At 43.0% G+C, this 19,512-nt stretch overlaps 1 protein-coding gene across 9 annotated transcripts in view; it reads right to left on the bottom strand.

Annotated features, from left to right (window-relative positions):
* Window positions 1-4,884: 4,884 nt before the first annotated feature.
* MGA (MAX dimerization protein MGA) overlaps window positions 4,885-19,512 on the bottom strand; it is a 65,323-nt gene continuing 50,695 nt past the window's right edge. For 4 of the 9 annotated variants that reach the window (XM_068945949.1, XM_068945947.1, XM_068945956.1 and 1 more), the window contains 8 exons: window positions 18,282-18,406; window positions 16,842-16,893; window positions 14,868-15,053; window positions 14,043-14,154; window positions 12,204-12,569; window positions 11,086-11,262; window positions 10,468-10,620; window positions 4,885-9,422 (listed from right to left, as the gene is read on the bottom strand). In XM_068945949.1, the coding sequence (XP_068802050.1) occupies window positions 8,122-9,422; window positions 10,468-10,620; window positions 11,086-11,262; window positions 12,204-12,569; window positions 14,043-14,154; window positions 14,868-15,053; window positions 16,842-16,893; window positions 18,282-18,406 (2,472 nt within the window). In that variant the 3' untranslated portion in view covers window positions 4,885-8,121. The remainder of the gene's footprint in view (window positions 9,423-10,467; window positions 10,621-11,085; window positions 11,263-12,203; window positions 12,570-14,042; window positions 14,155-14,867; window positions 15,054-16,841; window positions 16,894-18,281; window positions 18,407-19,512) is intronic. The other 5 variants (XM_068945952.1, XM_068945951.1, XM_068945953.1 and 2 more) reach the window with 5 other exon arrangements.

The raw sequence follows: 19,512 nt of genomic DNA, 5'->3' as shown, positions 1-19,512 counted from the left end.
TGGAGGCCCCCCCTGCACACCTCCTTTTTCTCCCCACTCAGAAGAAGCACCTGCGGGCTCCCGAAGCCACAGCCAGGGGATGGGAACATGTTAGCCTGCTACAACAGCTCCCGCTCAGCAAATGCCTAGGGGAAGCTGAGGGACACAAAGCCTTGGGCCTGGATGTGCTGCCCTTCTGCTCAGCCGCAGCGAGGGACCCGGCTAAAGCTCTGCTGCCCCCGCTTGCTTGCCTGCTGCTTTGCCTTGTGCAGGGGCACCAGCTGCATGCAGAGTGGCTCCAGATGCGGCGAAGCACTTGTTTTTTTGCACACTTTCCATTTGCAGGGCATGTCTCTCAGCCAAAGCCAAGGCTCCAGCCCCCTGGGAGCCACCTTTCAGCCAGGAATAACTCCTGACTTGAGGCAATTTTAGTAGGTCACCGAAGCCATTGGCTTTTCCCTTTGGCAGTTGTGCCTCTCTTCCCCGCCCTATGAAAATCGACTTTTCTTTCAAACATGAATGTGCCCTTGTAAGTTGATCTACAATATAATTATTTTCTCCCTTGCTCAGCAAAGTTTGTGAAACTGGACATTTTCCCTGTCAAAGGCAGACAATGAGGCCTTGTCTACGCTGAAGCGTGGTAGTAAACAATTCCCACTGTGGCTGCCATCAGTTCAGCTCGCCTGACGGCAGACATTTTTTTAAATTTCTTCCTGGAGACTAAGCCTCCCGGTGCAAGTTGATTGCCCCTTATGTCAGAGCCACAAAACATTTGTGGGCTGAGATCCTGCAGGAAGACTGCTTTTTTGTTGTTTGTTTGTTTGCTTGTTTTTCCCTGGTCATCCAAAAGGTGAAGAAGCAAATTTAAAGCTTCACCAACTCTGGTCACGAGCTGGAAGTCTGTTACCCCCGTTTGTAAAAATCAGAGTCACTGTAACCTTGCAGTGAAAACACTGGTTGAGGAATAGGAGTTAATCATTACTATCGCAAAAGATCTGCTGGCTCCTCCTTTCTCCTTCACGCTCTTGCAAGCATTCACCTTAACACAGGTTATAACAAGATCACATCAGATCTACACTATAAAAAGAAAAAAATTCAAGATATCCATGGGAGGGAAAATCCCATCTGTTATTTCTCTTGTGCATGGAAAAGGTCGCATGTGTCTGAACTTTGCTAAAGTCTAAGTTCAACCAGCCCCATAACCTGGCCCAGGTCATCAGCAGGCAGCCACTAGCCACGAGCAGCACAGCCGCCCTGTTCCACATGCACCAAAGCCCGCGCAGCCCGGCTGAGCCCCATGGCTGCTCATCTCGCTGCCCCCATGGCCAGGCTCTCTGGGAGGTCCCCATGCCACCCTTGCGCCCACGAGCATCCCTGCCCCTGGACCTCCAGCAGCCCCAGCACCGCGCACCAGCCTTGCCAGCCGTGGTGCTCGCCCAGCATTAGTCTCCCTGCAGGCTCCTTGAGGGCGTCCTTCAGGCTCTTGAGGACAGAGAGGGAAGCGGAGAAGACCGGCTGAGCCACGCTGGGACTCCTCCTCTCAGCTCTTGTTTTGGGAGACCACAGCTCAACCAGCGTCTCACACAGAGAGCGCTCCTCGCCTGTTTTTTTGGCCTGTAATGGCAAGCAGCCCCCTTCTTGGGGAGTATTTGTCCATAAATAGTTCAGCCCTTTTGGCTCTGTTTCCGAACTGAAAAACTCCGGCTGTATGTATCTGCGGTAAGAGTTTTACGGATTTGCAAAAGGATGAATTGTTGAAAGAGAGCTGCTGGCTTTCGTAGTGAGAGCCTCCTCATGGCACGCAGCACCCCTTCAGATGGGCATCCTGCTCCTGCACGAGGCCATCTGGGATACAGAGACCTTGTCTGGGCTGTGCTGGTTTCTTTACAAAACACAACATACAAAACGTGAAGTTCCCAGTTCCAGCAAGGCCCCAAAGGGATGCTAATGGTTTATCGAATCCTGTTTCATTCCAGCTCCATAACATTGTTTTATAATAAAAGTCCAGGCCCAGCACGTCTCAGAAATAAGGCATAATGTTAGCTAACACATTTTTGAAGCTCAGTGCTGCCAGTGCCTCAGGCTTAGGCAGGGACTGGCAAAGCTTTCTAACAGTGAGCTGTGCCCTGACGTGGAAAGGGCCAAGGGCTTTTGTGGCTGGGGACTGTGTGGCTTCATCCATGCCAGGCAACAAGCTGCTTCTGTGGGAAGAGTCGTCTTTAGCTGCTGCTTACCCAAAAGGCTCCATGCTCCATTTGATACCAAAAGAAACCAGGCATCTGGTCACCATTTGTTTTTTCCTTCAGAGAAGGCAATTCAGCGAGGAACGGCATGATCCCTACAATAATTTTATAACTGTGTTAGGATTCACTAGGGTGGAAAATACTGTATAAATAAGAGAGCACAATTGCCAAATCCTCAGTCATGAGGGCAAGGTGAGCCCAGCGCAAAGGAGGAGGAGGGCACAGAGGGCGCACTAGCCTCACACTGCTTGGGAGACCTTGAATGCGCAGATACAACCAGAGGGATGGGAAAGACGCATTTGCAATTGCAGGGTAAGGCACGATAAGCAGCACCTAAAGGAAACCAGGATATAGCTGAATAGATACAGAACATGCCGTAGGCTGGTGTTGCAGTTATGCTGTATGTAACTTACTGGTGCTGGAGCTCCACTTATGGGGAGCAAGAGGACTTTGCTGTGACACACTTGCACTAGGAGGCTGTCCCCATCTGGCTCGCAGATGATCAGAAAAGCTCATGGCTCCACGGCAGAAGTGCCCAGTGTAGGTGCTGCTGCCAGTGGCAGAAAGGGGTCCTGAGCAGAAGGGTTGCTGCAGGGGAGCAATCCTGGCTCAAGCCACAATGGAAGGGCACATACCATGCAAGGAGAGCTCATGGCTCCTTCAGCTCTTTTCAGATACACCACAGGGGCCTTCTGTGCTTGCTCTCCTGTCTCCACTCATTTAAACAAAGTAACCTTTACCATGGATGTCAGAAGGAGACACCTGGCTGAAAAGATGCATTGAATAACCAAGTCTGGCAACAGAGCAGGCATAGGACCGCGCGAGCTGCCCAGGACTGAGCCTCAGAACAAGGGGCGAATCCACCCTATCGCCTGTACAGGTGAACCAGAGGTGACAGGGTGCTTAGGAGGGCAGGGGACAGGGCATCCTGCAGTAATCACAGGTGAAGTCTTGACTCTAGTGAAATAACTGACAAGACACCCAAGGAGCAGGTTTCCCCTCACCTCATAAGCTAGGCTCAATGGAGGAGTGCATGTTTAGTTTCAGCTGAATTGGCTCAAGCCAGAAGAAAACTGAACGTTTTCTTAGTAGCTGACCTTAAGCCAGAAGGTGAGCTTAGCCACAGACCAAGGGTTTGACACGCTGCCGTCTGCGTATCGTGGCAGGCCAGGAGCGACTCTGGGAAGCAGCAGGGTTTGAGCTCCATTTCCTTATGCAGAGGATGAGGACTTACAGGTCCAAGCCTGAGCTGGAAGGACTGAGGGGAAAGATCCGGGAGGAAGAGGAGGATCTGCCTTCGGGGCTGAGAGCAGCTTGTGCATCTTTGAGGAGGGGGGGCAGAAGCACAGGGAGCCGGGTGCCAAGACAAATATATGCCAATGTAAAGGCCTTGCTGAAAAGTTTAGTATCTACACAGACCCGGGCACTGGAGAAGCAGACACGGATCTGCACACCTTGTCGGTTTTGCTGCATCACAGGTAACGCAGCCCTGCTGCTTGCTAAGCCCCAGCAGGCCCTCAGGACCTGGCATTTGCTGGAGAGGAGGTGGTCAGAAAAAGCGGAGGAGCCAGGAAAGTTATTTCATACAGCTGTTGACGAAGGAGTTGGTCAAAACTGAAAACCTTGAAAAAATGGTAGATGGCTTGCATATGTTTGTCTTTTTTTAGCCTCTATTTAATTGCCTGGTTTTAACCCATGAGCCAAGGCAAGCTGTGACCATCTGCGCTTGCGAGGGGCACCCCTTAGTGTTGGAACCGGAGAACTACAGGGGCCTCCGAAGGCACTTTGTCTTGGAAGAGCGGGGGGGGACAGGCAGGAGCCCCTTGGCCCCGCTCTGCCATGCCACCACCCTGGCCGCATAAGAGGAAAGAAGGAAGTCAAAACCCAGTCACGCAGGAGCAAAAATACAAGTCTCTGACAGGAGCGTTTCCTCCTTCTCAGAGCTCATTCAAACAACCTAGCATGGGGAGAGGGAGAGCTCTGCTCTTTTATCTCCTCGGTCCCTTCTTCTTCTAAGCCTGCCTACACCTGTGTGTCCTGTGACAGACTGGGCACAGCTGCCCTTAGTAATTCCCTGCTAACCAAGGGGATGTTGATGCACTTACACCTACGTTTTATACACAAGGGGATCTTGATCCAGCCGGCTGTTCTCCTCATGCTGAGAGCAGAGGAGCGAGGGCAGAGGCGACAGCCAGCTCGTTCAAAAGCGGCCTCCAGTTCTGAGTCCCTCCAATTCGAATTCCAGCATCTACTTTTCACTTGAGGAGATTCAGGACAAACAGCTGTAACCTCAAGGCATCACAGTCCTGCATGCAGACCACACAACGGAGGAGGCAGGGTGGCCTCTAAAAACTTTTTTAAAAAAAAAAAAAAACCCATAACTGTCACGGGCACTAACAGGGCCTGCATACTGCCCAAGACTTAATCAAGAGATTAATCTCCTCCTCTGGGTTGTCCAATTATTCGAATCAAGAAATGGACATTTATGTTCCCAAAAATTCCGCCCCAACAAGTATGTTTGTCGTTTGCTGTTTGTAACACGTACAACGTACTTGTTGTACATTTGTACAGTGCCCCATGTCACAAACAGCACGACTCCTCCTCCTCCCTCCATCTCCCCCTTTTCCTCCCTGCAATAAACTTCCAAAGACAGTTTCTAGTTGACCTTGATTGGTTTATTTTAGTTTTACACTTTGTCCCTCACATACAGTTATTTAAGAGTTCTGTACTGTTAGATTTCTACAAAAATATCAATTTTTCAAAAGCAGAAAAGAGGGAAAGATATATTTTAATATATAAAAGGAAAAAAGCTAAATCTGACATTTCATTATATTCTTAAAAACATTCCAGTCTATTTACACACGTGTAAAAAACAAAGAAAATCTCCACATCTCTTGGTCTAGTGAGAATGTGCTCCTTGCAGGGGTTTCCTTTGTTCTCCTGATTCTAAAATCTTTTCGCTACTCATCACATACTCTCGCGTTATTGCCTCAAGGTCAGCATACATGATTTCTAACAGGTTTGTTCCAAACCAATGGGAGTATGAGAGAAGTGGAGAAAGGGCAAGTCAGTATTTAAATTCATAGCAAAATATTAAGCTGCAGACATGAGATGGCGGAACAAAGAATAGCAAAAACTAAAGAGCATCTCAAACATGCTTTGTTGCCAGGCAGAACCCATCATACATCCTTCTTGGAACAGCACCGTTGCAGCTGGATTCGTGGTCTGTTCTCAGTTATTTAGCCATCATGTTCAGGAACCAAAAATTTCTGCTGTAACCTTTACAGTGCTCTTACTGCAGCAAAAACTCCTTACTGCCCAGTGCCATACAGTAAATACATCCAGGCATTCTCCATCACCGTGACAATGGACAAAACGTCCTCAAGACCACAAGGTGTATCTTAAATAATGTTAGAATAGTTTTCACGTTACAGCTTTCTCTGTTCTGAGAAGTGACAAAGTACACTTTTAAAAAGTATTTAGAAATTTATTATATATTTCTGTATTTAAAATTAGCCATTCAGGACCATGGAGGGTGGGGTGCAGAAAGAAAATTCAGTGATTAGGAATCTGAAAGGAATCACAGCACAGTCCTGGCTGCCCTTTTATATACAGCAGAATGAAATCTGTTGACAAAACAAACTGCCTTTACCAAAAAAAAAAAAAAAAAGCAACTTCAGCCTATTAGAAATACTCAGTAATGTTACTGAATTCATTTAGTTACTCCAGATTTCCAATGATTTAAAATCAGGTTAAAAATCCTTCAATATTAAAAAAAAAAAAAGTGTCAACAAATATTTACATGTTAGGTCCCTTTTATAAGGCATTCAACAACAGCTGTAAGACCCTGCATGGCTCTCATGCTGACCTATATTCTCTTTTCCAACTCATTAATACAGGACTTATATCAGACACTAAAAGAGTAAATACGCAAAAAGCAATAAAAGCTATATGCAACTGTTTTAAAACACACCGTTTAAAATTGCCAGGTGAAGACATCTTTTTTTTTTTTTTTGGTAGACTCTGGAGTAACTTTATGTATACCTGGTTTGAAGGGATTCTCTCTGTTCTGCAGCATAATATAAAATCATAAGAAAAGACAAGGAAATACCCAAAGTATGCATATTTCCTGGCAAACCTATCCTAGAGACAGATCCCAAAGATGCAGCTTATTGAATAGGGCATACGGTTGCACTATGTGTACAGCTGACGCTGCTCCCTAATTGTGGGAAAATACCACTCACAGCACCTGCACAATCTCAGTGCTGCAAAGATGAAATCCCTGCATTAGTGCATCACCAAAGATGGGGAAGTTGGGGGGGAAACCCAGCTGCCGTTGCTGGAACAGTGAGATCGGGGATTACATTCCTAAACAAAGCAAAATGCACCATCTATTTCTCAAATTTTCTATCATTTTCACAGCAATGTTTTTACCTTTTAGGAGCACTTAAGAAGCCCCTCAAGCGCACCATAACTTCTATTATTTACAAGCTTGATAGGAAAAGATTGTGTATACACTCTTAACAAATCATCTCTCCTAGGCTGAAAATTTCATTTGTCAAGGAAACTATGAAAACAAAAATTGTGTACAAAAATATAAATATCTTTACAGTCTGTAGGCCCTTCACATCCAACAGCTGAACAGTGAAGAGTACCTACAGGTTATTGAGTAAGCAGTGGCAGAGAAGAATAAAAAATACATCTTGTGATTCAATACTGCCCTATTTCCCTGGTAATGAGCATTTGTGTTGACTTTTTTGCTATACACATCTTGTGCAAATGCAGTGAGAAACCTCTGAGTACCTTTCCTGATTTTGTAAAGAAATGGAAGGTTTGGAAAGATATACACATGTATTTTCATATATACATTCACATATACACCTCACTCATTAATTCTGTTACAACAGTCCTGAAAGGGTTCTGTATTTTTAAGAAGCAACACTTCCTATTAGCATATCCTAGCCACCAAATACATCTTCAAGAATAAGGAGAGGAATGAAGAAAGAGAACTGGGAATACACTCAAGCTACTTCAGCACTGTATTTGAAGACTTAGCAATGGGGTGCTCAAATTTACTTCTGCCCTGACATTTTCCCTTCTAGATGCCCCAAGCATCATCAAGGGAAGAGCTGTTTGTAAAGCGGGGTGAGGGGAAAGGGGGGTTGTATTATTTCTTTTTCTTTTAAGCTTAACATACTGTCCTAGTTCTAATTACACTGGAAAAGATCAGCATCTTCCCCATTTGGTGGGAGTTCTAGATATATATGAACATCTTCTGTGCATAAGCTCCTAAAAAGAGCCTATACCAGAGCGCTATCTAGCACCAAAGGACAGAAACTTTTCACTTCAGCACTCTGCAAAATCTGATTTCCCTTCCTCCACTCTAGGTAACAAGTATGAGAGCAACTCCAATCTCATTTCTGCACATTCATCATATTCTGCAAATAAAAGAAATAGCAAATGTGAACATCTCATTTCTGCATAGATCATTTGCCTGGTACAAAAACAAGTAATCCAGATTTTCCCTTAACACAGACAGCTGCCTCTCTGCTGGGAAAAATCTTTCTCTACAGCCTGGGTTTCTCAGTCCGTTTACAAACTCTTTCTGTGAAGGACCCAGTTTCGGAAGGATACCATGTGCCCAGCAATGGTTATACATCATCTTCCTTGTTTTGTGAAGGGGAAGGGGAGTACCCAGAATGCAACAGCGAGGTAAACCTAAGTCACACGATTAAAGTTTCGTAGCACTTATTTCTCAATTTGGGGCCTGCCCTCAGGAACAGAGTGCTGATGCCATATAGAAAACACGTGTTGCAGACAAGGGAGGTTGCAAAACTCAAGACACTCGTTCACACTGCTCCAGATTTTCTTTCCAGTCTTTGAAAAAATATATATGCATTTATTTGCCTGCTGAATTTGAAGGCAAGGTCCCAGTATTATTCAATTTTGTAACCACAGGTGCTAAAGTGGGCATTACTTTGTTATCCTGTCCTTCTTGAATAGCTGCAGATAGTGAAGTTTTTACTCCAGTGGGCGCCAATTTTGAAACGACAGGTGCCAGTAAGGGCATCACTTTAGTACTCTGCCCTTCTGAGTCCACTGGCAGACTTGCCACTTTTAATCCAAGTGGTGCCAGTTTGGGCATGGGCCTCCACAAAGTGTCAGCGTTACTAGCTTCTGGGTTAGTCTTCATCTGCAAAACTGGTGGAGTCGCACTAGTGGTCTCCACCAAGGATGTTACAGTTTTGCCACTTCCACCACGGGCTACAGATAGATTGGGAACTGGGTCCTTCACTTCAGCACCTATTACTATCTTCAAAACATCCGCTTCAGATGAAGGTTCCCCAGAATTCTTGTCCCCGTCAGTAAGGTCATCATCCTCCAGGTGCAGCAGGAGAGGACTTATAGAGCCACCACCCTCTGGAACTTCAGAAAGGTCCTTAAAACTGCCTCCCAAATGGCCAAACTGGAAGGAAGAACCATCTGCAGCAGTGAGATCACTGGCTGTTCCCCGGCGAGCTTCTGAGTTTCCATGAGAGAAGTCTGAGTTTAGAGTACTGGGTAACTCTGACATGCCTGAAGCATCATCGTTCAATTGCTGATTGAGGAAGGCAATCTCATTGAGCAGTGAAGTGAGGGTTTCATCAGTGTCATCACTCTCCTCAATGCTGCTCAGTAACTCACCCGCATCCAGTTCTGCTTCCTCCATTGCAGAAGCTACTTTTCTCAATTCCATTTCTATCCTAGAATCTTTAATCTGCAGCTTGCGGAATGGCAATTCCTTTGCTTTTAATCTTTCTCCTCCAGGATCACTGTCTTTCCTCCTGGCTTGGCTTCCTACAAACTCACCAATGCAGAGCTTTTTACTAAAGGAGTCTGGAGGCTCCTTTGTACACGATACATTGCGGAGCTGTGGAAAGCCATCTTTATTTTCAAAGAAAACTTTTGTGGGACCTGTGGTACTTCTGCCATCTCCACCACTGTCTCCAGGACATGGCTTGGCTTTCTCTTCAGAAAGGATGCTGTCACTTTTCCTACTCTCAGGAGGTGCGACTGCCAGGGATTTCTCAGAAACCTGAGTACCTGAAGCTGCCAGTACATTACAACTTTTGTTTCTGCTCAAGTTCAGACTCATACTTCCTTCAGCAGCCAGTGATGTTACATTAACGATCTTTGGCATCATGAATGAATCTTCAATTTCTGCAAAATCGAACACAGCAAAACCCGTTAGGATCCATGACAACTGCAAGGTAATTCCTAACTGAATATAATTCGATCATTTTCAGATCTTCCCCAGGTAAGCTGCTAATCACAATTTAAACCACTTACACAATTTTGGCCAAGCGAAGCCTTGGAATATTAACAGCTTAACTTTCAACTTGCAGAAAAAAAGAGCAAGTTCTACATCTACCATCACAGAACCACTTGCCTAGTCCCTTCTTTCAGCAGGCTGGCCAAAATGCAAATAACTGTAAATCTTATAACTCTTACGGTGATGCACAAAGAAAACAGAACGAGAATTTTCTCCTTCACTATTTTTTCACACTTTACTTACACACTTGTATTGAAATACTATTTCTGTGCATAATACTACAGAGGCATTTCAGGGACTATGTGGCTACTTACTTTTAGCCGCTAAGCAGTTTCCTGAATACAACACTCAGATTTTTCCCAGTCCTGTATCTGAAGCAAACTTCTTTTGCTTGAGTGTTCATTATGCCCAAATGACTACAGTGAACCATAAAATTAATAGCTTCCTTTTAACAAGAAGCACGCTATTGTCAGGAACCACCATACACCTAGACCCAGCATGCAGTTCTCAGTCCTGAAAAGCATTTCTGCTCTCACAGGCGGCCTTCAACAGGCAGCAGAGAGAGGGTTTGAGAAGGGGTTGTGTTGGGAGTAAGACGCTGGGGGAAACAGGCGAGGGTCTTCAACACTCCCACTGCCACCTGGTACTGTAGCCTCCCCAGTGAGATGCATTACACCAGGGACACGCTTCAGCCTCTGCTTATTCTTATTTTGCTGAGGGCAAGGAAAATCAGCTAGGCAAAGAAAAGTTAAAAAGCTCCTGATCTGTAGCCCCCTAAAGTCCCCTCGAACATTTAATAGCGATTTTCTTTGAAAACTTAGACAGTAACACCTGTCATTACTTCCTGGTGAGGAAAACAATTAAGCTTCATCTTTGCAGGGATAACGTTCCCTGCATACAAGCAAAACGATGCACCAAAAAAAAAGAGCCTACCTGAATTGGGCTCTGCAGCTGTTACTACTGTTGAGGGCACTGGGTTTCCAGCAACAGTTGACAGTGTAATGGGAATGGTGGAGTTAGTAAGGATTCCTTTTACTTGGACAGGAACTGTTGATCCTGGCAGCTGAATCATCACAGAAGCAATACCTTATCCAAAAAAAAAAAGGGGGGGGGAGGGGCAGGGAGGGAAACAAGACCCTTTCAGATACTCAGTCAAGTCTGAAAAATAAAAGCCCTGCACTTCTATGTAGGACTTTACACTGTAATATCACCAGAAACTGGTAAAAAATAGAGATACAGATTGATTAGGTGATTAAGATGACTTCCCTACATTCTTCCTTTTGCATTAACTTTCCTGAGAGTTCTTGTCTCCCCAGTTGGGGTAAAATGAAAATTTAACAGATTTTACCTACCTGCTGACAAACTGACAGTTTGAGCTAATTATATCAACTGTATCAGCATCAGATTCTATCTCATTCAGATAAGTTGTAAAGAACAAACATTCAAAACAAACATGAAGTAAAATGCTACTTTGTAAACAGATATGTACATCAATGAACACCATGATGTTGATTCTCATCTTTCAATTAGTATGTTACCACATTATCATACCTGACTGTGTTGTCATGGTAGTGGAGGCAGCTCGAGGCTTTAATTCAGCTTGCAAGAGCGTGGAAGGAACGGCCGCTACCTGCCCTGGTACCAATGGACTCTTCAGTGTAAGCACCTGCCCCTGTGGAGTCATCACTAGGCTTGCAGCAGTTAGCGTAAGAGAAGATGAGGTGTTCTCTGCAAAAAAGAAAAACACGAATCAGAATAATTTATTCTGACATAGCGTCTGTGATAGCAAACGATATCCTGCAGTCCAAAGCGTTAAGTACAGGCGCGGAAGGAACTCCAGCTAAAAGGTCTACAAGCCCCAGATTAGAAAGTTACTGCAGAAGCTAGACAGGCTCCGGGAGCCTTAAGCAGGTGGCTAGAACGGGTCTGCACGACTTCCTTGTCCAGTGTAATACAATCCTAATCCTCCAGAGTGGCACTCCATCAAAGATCACAGCAGTCTCGGTGAAGGCCGAAGTGACTTTGCTCAGTTCAAAGAATGGAAGTGTTCTCACTGCATCCAAATTCTGATGTCTAAACTTTCCCTGGACTGGACAAAAGTGAGGCTTGGGAAACAGAAATGATATGTTGCTTTATAAAAGCCCAAGACCACTTCAAGTAAGCTCTATGACCAAAGCAAGAAACATCACCAGACCCTTATCAAGCGTTACAGCAGTCCTACTACCATGAAAGTTTGGACTTCTTCCATTCTCTTGCTCCTTCTCCTTCGGCTGCTGGTGGGAAAGTCTCCATAAATATCAAATATTTCCCACAAATTCTCTGCAGCTCCAAAAAGCGATCAAGTGTCCAATAATTCTATAACTTACTCTATGAGCAAGTCTTCTCCTACCTTGAGAGCTAGCTTACTTGGGGAGAGGTCTTTCAAAACCTTAATCTAGTCTACCAACTTTGTGATTTTGGGGGCTGAGCTTCTACTTGTAAGTCAGCAGAAAAAAAAATCTACCTTTGACTCACAGAAATTACTGCAAGATTACAGTGAAACGCCACAGGACTGCCGGACAACTTCATAAAGAACTTATTCCCCACCATTCTGAAACTCAAAAGTCACGTTAGTCAGAACATCTCAAACATGCTGTTCTCATATGCATTGAAACAAATGGTTTCCACACCTAATGGATGGACACTTCCTGCTCCTGTACCGAGTTTTGCTTCAGGAAACATGACTCCACAATCAGGGCCCTCCCACGCGGTCCTGAAATGTCTGTTTCCCTTTTGTGAAGTGTGCATCTTTTTTGGCCCACCTGTGGCATGGCCTCCTTTTCTGGCAAGTATCAATGGCTTGCCTCTTCTGTTTGTAACAGCCCTTTGGCCCAGCTCTCTGGATGGAGCAGAAGATCCTTTTTGCTGCGTGCTAGCAGTTGAGGTTGCAACAGATTCCTCGGGTTTGACTTGTTTCCTCTTTTTTTGTGCCTCTACTGCTTTTTGTTTGGCATAAATGTATTCTAGCTTCTTCAGGACTACCTCTTCTGTTTTCCCTATAGAGAAATCAACACAGAGTCAATCAGTTTTCAAACTCACTTTCCAAAATTAGAGAGCTGAAGACTGAACTAAAAATCTACCCAGCTGACCCCATCCAACTAACTTTAAAAAGAACCTACCTGCAACTTTGATGAACAGAACTCAGTTTGGACAAACACTAGCTGAGCAGGTACCATTTGAAAATGTCTACAACTGTGGAAAAAATGTCTTTCCTAATGGTATATACGTTACTACGTGGCAAAATGTTATTTTTACCTTGTACGAAATTACTCGGGCCGACGGACCTTATTACTTAAGGACATTTAGAGGTAAGTTCATATACAATTTATGATTATTCAGTACGCTACGATTTTGAAATCAAATAACAGGACTTTATAAATCATTTTCTGCAGATGCACACACTTTAACATGACCTAAATTCAACTAACCGTCCTAGTTTGTTTCCTACTTAGAGCGTTTATGCTGTAACATCACAGTCTAACTTTAAAGTCCATCTGTAAGTAATCCTCTGGAGAGGGTTGCCCTCTCCCTGCCCCAACAGTTTTGAGGTATTTCACACAGAAATGCAGAAGATCAGAAAAACTACTTTGCAAAGTTGTTCTTTGCTTTCATTCCCTGCCCAAAACGCCTAACACACATTTCTGGAGTAAGATGAGGCTCCACTAAAACAAAGTATTTACCAAGTATCTCCAATATACATCAACCAATTCATCCAAATACACAAGCTTTAAGCATCTTTCACTTCTACTTTACAGATGGGTCTCCTGCTTCTACTCCCAAACAATAAAGAGACCACAGAAAGAATAATTTAATGCTTTATGCTTGTTCACACACATTTTTGGCACTGGCTGAACACATGCTGCAGCTTTCCCACACAGTCAAATGAGAGAGAAAGGCCCACTGACTGGGTCATGGATCTGATCTGAAATGCCCAGATGAGTAACAACAGCTCAGAACACACTGCAATTCTGTTCTGTGTACAGAGCCGCACTCTGCATCTAGCAGCCATTACTATCATTACTTTTCAGAAAAGCAGTACAGGGATAGTCGTTTGAAAAGTTGACAAAGAGAGTCAGGAATCTGTTAGTAAACAAAGACAGCTGTGCGTATTCGTGAAGCACGCAGCAGAAATGCTGTTTCAGGAAGTTACCAGTGATACAATGAAGTGACTTACTCTTCCCACTAAAACTTTCCCCCAATACAGAGGAACCCAAGTCTTGCTTGAAGCACAGACCTTTCTACCCTCCCTTTCGGTATAAAAGGAAAATAAAAGCAGTAGGTCTATCAGCGTGATGAGCATATCGCTGAGTGAGAGTTTGGCATGTCTTTGCTTGGCGTCAAGAGTCTAAATTTTATAGGAACGCTATCGACTCATCCAAAACCACAGATGGCTACTCTAACTCCCTCCCACTCTTGCAAGCGTTTTCTTTTGTTATTCCAACTAGCCCGTCTCAAAAAAACAGTCTCACCTGAAAGCGTGGATACTTTACGAATCAAAACATCCTGTTTACGAGTCAGTAAGTTCTTCTGTCCAATAAGTTTATCTGCCTGATCAGTCAATCCTTGGATTTCTTCATATGCCTACAAAAGCATCGGGGAAGTGATGTATGGACCAACAATTCACAAAGTAACAGCAAAACAGTATTCCTTTCTACAAGACTTTACAGGACTTTTTACAGACACTTTCATCACCTTGAGAAACTAGGAGACAGAGAAAGGATGTGAAGTATCGCGTAGTGCCAGTTTTCCCTACATACAAGCTGAAAGGGGATAACTAACTTGTTTTGCCTTCCTCCAGAGTTCAGCCATTTTTAAGAGAAAAACATTTATATCCCACAATTACAAGGTAGAGTTGATGAACATAACTATTTATCTACAACTTATGTTTTGCTGCCTGTCATTTACATCTTTACAATTAAGTATTTTATGTCAGTATAAGGCATAATAAAATGCTATCTCCTCCTGCATTAAAAAAGTAAGATTTGTATTCAACGTTATTTCAAAACTGCCTGAACGTACACAGCAAAATACCTACTGAACTAAGACATAACTTTCCATGGTTAAATTCACAAAGGAAACAAGGAGAAGGCTAATCTGGACCGTGCCATTAAGCTGTATCATTAAGATTAAGCTATTGAGAATACAGATTCTTTCACATATTGCTTTGCTCTACAGAGTCCTGTAAGGGTGCCAGAAGTTCTCTTTCTGTACCACTTAGGACCCAAAGGCTACTCGACTACTCTGTCCAAATTAAAGGATTTTGCTCCACAGAGCTGAGGCTTCAAAATACTTACTTGTTTGAGAATATAACATTTGGAGACTTTGGGAAGATTGTGCAACCCCAGAGCTCTCTTTAACTTTTCAAAGAGATCTCTCATTTCGTTACGTCGCCGGCGTTCATTTGCTGTGTGTGTCTGGCGGTAATGAGCAAAGGCTTCTGCCTCAGTCTTCTGCTTTCTGTTCCAGAATTGAGGTTTCTGCTGGAGAAGAAATCGTATTGGCCAGTTTAAATAAAAATGTAACTCAACAGCAAACATTATTCAGGTGCATACCTGATTTACAAGGTTTCTACAGACACCTTCTTAGATGCTCCAGGACACAGAGAGCATCAGTATTTCGTATCATGCTATTCAACTATTATGTCTTCATGAATGCTCAGTCTCAGAAGCACAAGCAAGAAGCATGAAATATGGTGACAGTGACCAACACAGTTGCATCCTCCCTGAAGGAAAAGACCATGAGCAGCCCTTTCTGTTCATAAGCATTCCATTTCTCCACATAATGGAAATATATTACACAGACACTCTGCAATACAAGGCTACTTAGGTAAGCCACAGTATTACAGCAAACTCGCATGGGTTTGAGCCCAATGATTTTTTTGTTAATTGTCAAAAAAAAGTCTAGAAACAAACGAAACAAATACAGGTCACTTGACTCTTTCCCTGGAGTTAAACCAATCTCATTTCTGTTTTGTTTCATAGATACATATGGATAAGGGCTAGCAGACCCTGTAGAGAAGAATGCGAAAGAAGCTATTAATAGTGATCACCCCAGACAGTTACCAAAAAAATGAAGTGTCAAAGATGGACTTTGGGTTTTTGGTGTGTTTGTTTAAATTTCCATGAAGGTCGATAGGTAATCCATGTAATTATCAACGTCTACATATCAGAAGGTTTGTTACTTCATCATTAATCTTACAGGTTTTGCATTGTTATGCTATTTGTTTTATGCCAAAGTAATACTTAAGAAGTTTTAATATGTATTTTTAGATCATTTCTGGTCTGCTCCAAACCCAAGGAGATCAGCGGAAAGACTCCTCAGCTCCAGTGATACTGTTTCTGCGCCTGCTGGCCTTACGAGGAATCTGAAGGCTGACACTCTTCTGAAACCTGGCTCTTGACATCCATTTTGCCTCAGTAGGCAGCCTGAGTTCAGGATGGCTACAACAGCATCTGCTCTTGCGTTGGGCAACGTTCAGTCCTTTGTATTACAAAGGGCCTCATGCCATCTTCTCTGCCTGACATCAGTCATATGGCATAACCTCGAGGGCAGATAGAAGAACACATGGAGAAGGCAAGGGCAGGCAGAGAAACCTGGAACTCATCTCTACTCAGGCAAAAGCATATGCACCAGTTTAATATGCAAGACATACACCAGGTTCACAGCCCACCTCAAAGCCCCACTGCCCCAGCAGGTAGCTCTGAACATGGTATTGCGTATGTGACTGATGGTTAGTATCATGGACAGCTAGTGAAACTGGCCTCAAAGTCACCCTAAAATACAGCATCAACTTCAGAAAGATTGCAATGAGTTTTGGTTTGAAAGGTTTCTCAGTTGTCTTTAACTTGCCTAAGTACCTATTATTTAAACTATTGTTTTCAGAAATCCTTTGCCCAGTGCTGCAATCTGTATAGCCCTACATACTGTCGTAGACAAAAGAAAACAATTCTCAGTCATTCGTTATTTTACTTGTGCTGCCAAAATTATATATACCAAGAACAGAAAACCTAAGAAAATTTAGTAGTAAATAAAAGGCACATATTCCTCCTATTCATAAAGTTGAATCAAATCCACTAGATACCACTGGTAGTCCTTTTTTAATGAGAATTAGATTCAGCCCCTTCCCCCAATATACACATTTGGTCTCTTGCATTTATTCATAGAAACATGAAAGGTATATAAATTGCATTAGAGTCTCGCCTGAGATGAAAGTTTATCTTTAAAATGGAGGTGCGATACCAAAAGTAGAGAGGAGAGCAAACATATACCTTCGTAGGTTTTTCTGATAATTTTTCATCCGAAGAATTACGAGCATGGTATCTGGAAGAAAGGCAAAAAGTTTTTCCCAACACTACTCATCTCATGTACTCTATTCTCATTAACAGCCTAGAATTACTCATTTTGTCCCTTGAAATTATGTTTTCCTTCCTAATGAAAGCAGGATACTGTCGAGCTTTCTCAAGCAAGTAAATTCTATCTTCAATGCCATCATCCTAGAAAAAATTCAGCTGTTCTGAAAGTTTTTAACTTATCTCACAGGGCAGAAGCCAAGCTATTTCTCTATATGCTAAACAGAGTAAATCCACTCAGGGACTATCAGCTGCGGAGAGTAAGTATTTCCTTCTGATTTTGGTTAAGGGTTTTGGTTGTTTTGCTAAAAATACAGATTAAGTACAGATGGCAGAGTACTTCCTCCCCCACCAAGAACAACCGACCAAGCCCCCTCACATTTATTACTACCCTAATATACAAAAACAGCTTCCTCGTATCATTTCTCATGAGCTTCAAGAAAACAAAAAAAAGGAACAACACATACATTTGAAAGAATTATTTTACAAAACACAACACCTATTGTCCTCTTCTTGTTGAAAGATTTTGGCAATTTATAGAGAATAGCAAAGTCCCTGTCTAAGGTTAAAAGTCAAGCTGTATCTTTGAAGGAAAAAAAATGGAACTGAGAGATATATAATACTGCCAAGCAGATTCTTCAAAGTTTCTACAAAAAAAATCTTCAAAGAGGAAGAACTAAAGACCCAACTTACCCCATTCTTTTGTTTGGTACAAACCACAGAGAAACACCCATGACCATCTTTACATACCTTAAGCAAACAATGCATTTACTTTGCATTCTGTCATTCTAAATGCAACAAGAAAAAAAACACTCCAGAGGAGGGGGGGGAGGGGGTGGGGAAGGGGAAAAAAGCCAAGCTATCCAACCATGGCAGACTATAATGCAAATAAAAAAAGACTTTCTTCACTGGGTCAACGGTCCCAAAGTTTAAGCTTTTAGGGATTAAGCCAGTGACTGCTCCTGCCTAAAAATAATAAATCTACCAGCAAGAACAAACAAAACAGAAGCTTGCAAAATCATGTTTAAAACCACGGTGACCTCGCTTATTTTCAGGATGTGGGAAGGGAGGTGATTCACTTAGAAGCGTTTTACGTTACAAGACACACATCCTAATGGAGAAATGAATTAAATGGAGGGGAAAAATTAAAATAAAAAACAAAAAGGCTAAGACACCTTTAATCTATTGTTAGTCTGACAACTGAGTCCTCACAGACACTGGGATGCCCCAGTGCTCAGGAAGACCTGACAAAAGCCTTGCTTCATCTTACCATTACATTAAACCCGTTGTTTAATGGGTTCATTCAATGCCAGCTCATCAGTTAAATACAAAACTGTAGCGCTCTCCAAGGATGCTTACTTCTGTTTGGAAGGTCGGATATTAGCAGCTGTGGCCTTCAGACGGGCAATGTTAATCTTCTCTGAAAGCTCCTCCACGGTCTCAATGTCCACCTGCTCGTCATCCTCACTGTATTCACACGCATCCTGGAACAGTTTTTGTTTCGTTTTTTAAAATGAGTATCTACTTAGCAATAGCGCTCAGGCCAAAACATTTTGTTTCACTTCAGACTCAAAGAGATTACATCACAACATTAAGAACCAACATCTCCAGCTACACTGGCCAATAAACAATCCTAGGCAGGTGGTTATCCTCTAGGAATTCCTCCCACTAGCAACTTCTGCAAAATGGATTTTAGTAAGAGCAAAACCTATCTCTGTCATTTATGCCTTCATTATGGATCAGATAAAACCTTTACAGGGCAGAGTTTTCCTGCCTACATTTTCAAATAGGCTACAATTAAACTGCCCTTAAAAGCTACTACTTTTGACTCTTGCTAACTAACATTTTGGCACGAGCTGAAATAGTACCTACTTGGTAACGGTCTCTTATACCAAAGAAAGCAAGAGTCACAGCATCATACAACTAGGCTTCTTCAGGCCATAGAGAAGACTGCTAACGTGATGAAGAGTATAATTTTGGCTCTTTCAAAAAGATCTGTGCTGAAATTATTTTAAATATTTAAGATATTCTGAAAAGCACTTGTTTTTCCCATGTCCTCCGACCAAGAAAACTTGCTAATCATCTGTGAAGACAGAGATGCAGAACCACTGCAGTGCTGTAGCAAACTGCAGCAGTTAATTATCAACCTTGCATCCATTTACCGTACCAGATTCTGCTCTCCTCCCCAACCCAAAACAAGCCTTATTCAAGGAATTTTTTGTAAGTTTTTAATCTTATAATCACTGGTCTTACTTACAGAATGCAGAACTCTTTCCCCTCCTGAAGTAAGAAAAAGTAATTATACCTTCATTCTGTACTCCATTTCACCCAGTTCCCTGAACTACCCAATCTTGCCCTCCTCCTATTCTTCTCTTCTGTCTTTCCTTCCTTCTCCTTGTCCTTTTTTCCTTTCTTTTTGGTGAGCTGCAACCTCCTTCTTCTCTGAACTGATACTTACCTGAAATTGATGCAAACAGTTAATCACAAAAACCACTAGGTTCAGAACAGGAAGAAAAAGGCAATATGCAATTCTGTATCAGTGAAAGGCCTCTAATAAACGCTTTTCACGGTACTCATTATTTTGAGTTAA

The sequence above is a fragment of the Struthio camelus genome, chromosome 5, assembly GCF_040807025.1.
Source record: "Struthio camelus isolate bStrCam1 chromosome 5, bStrCam1.hap1, whole genome shotgun sequence".
Taxonomy (NCBI): Eukaryota; Metazoa; Chordata; class Aves; order Struthioniformes; family Struthionidae; genus Struthio; species Struthio camelus.
This window is presented reverse-complemented; position numbering and strand designations above follow the sequence as displayed.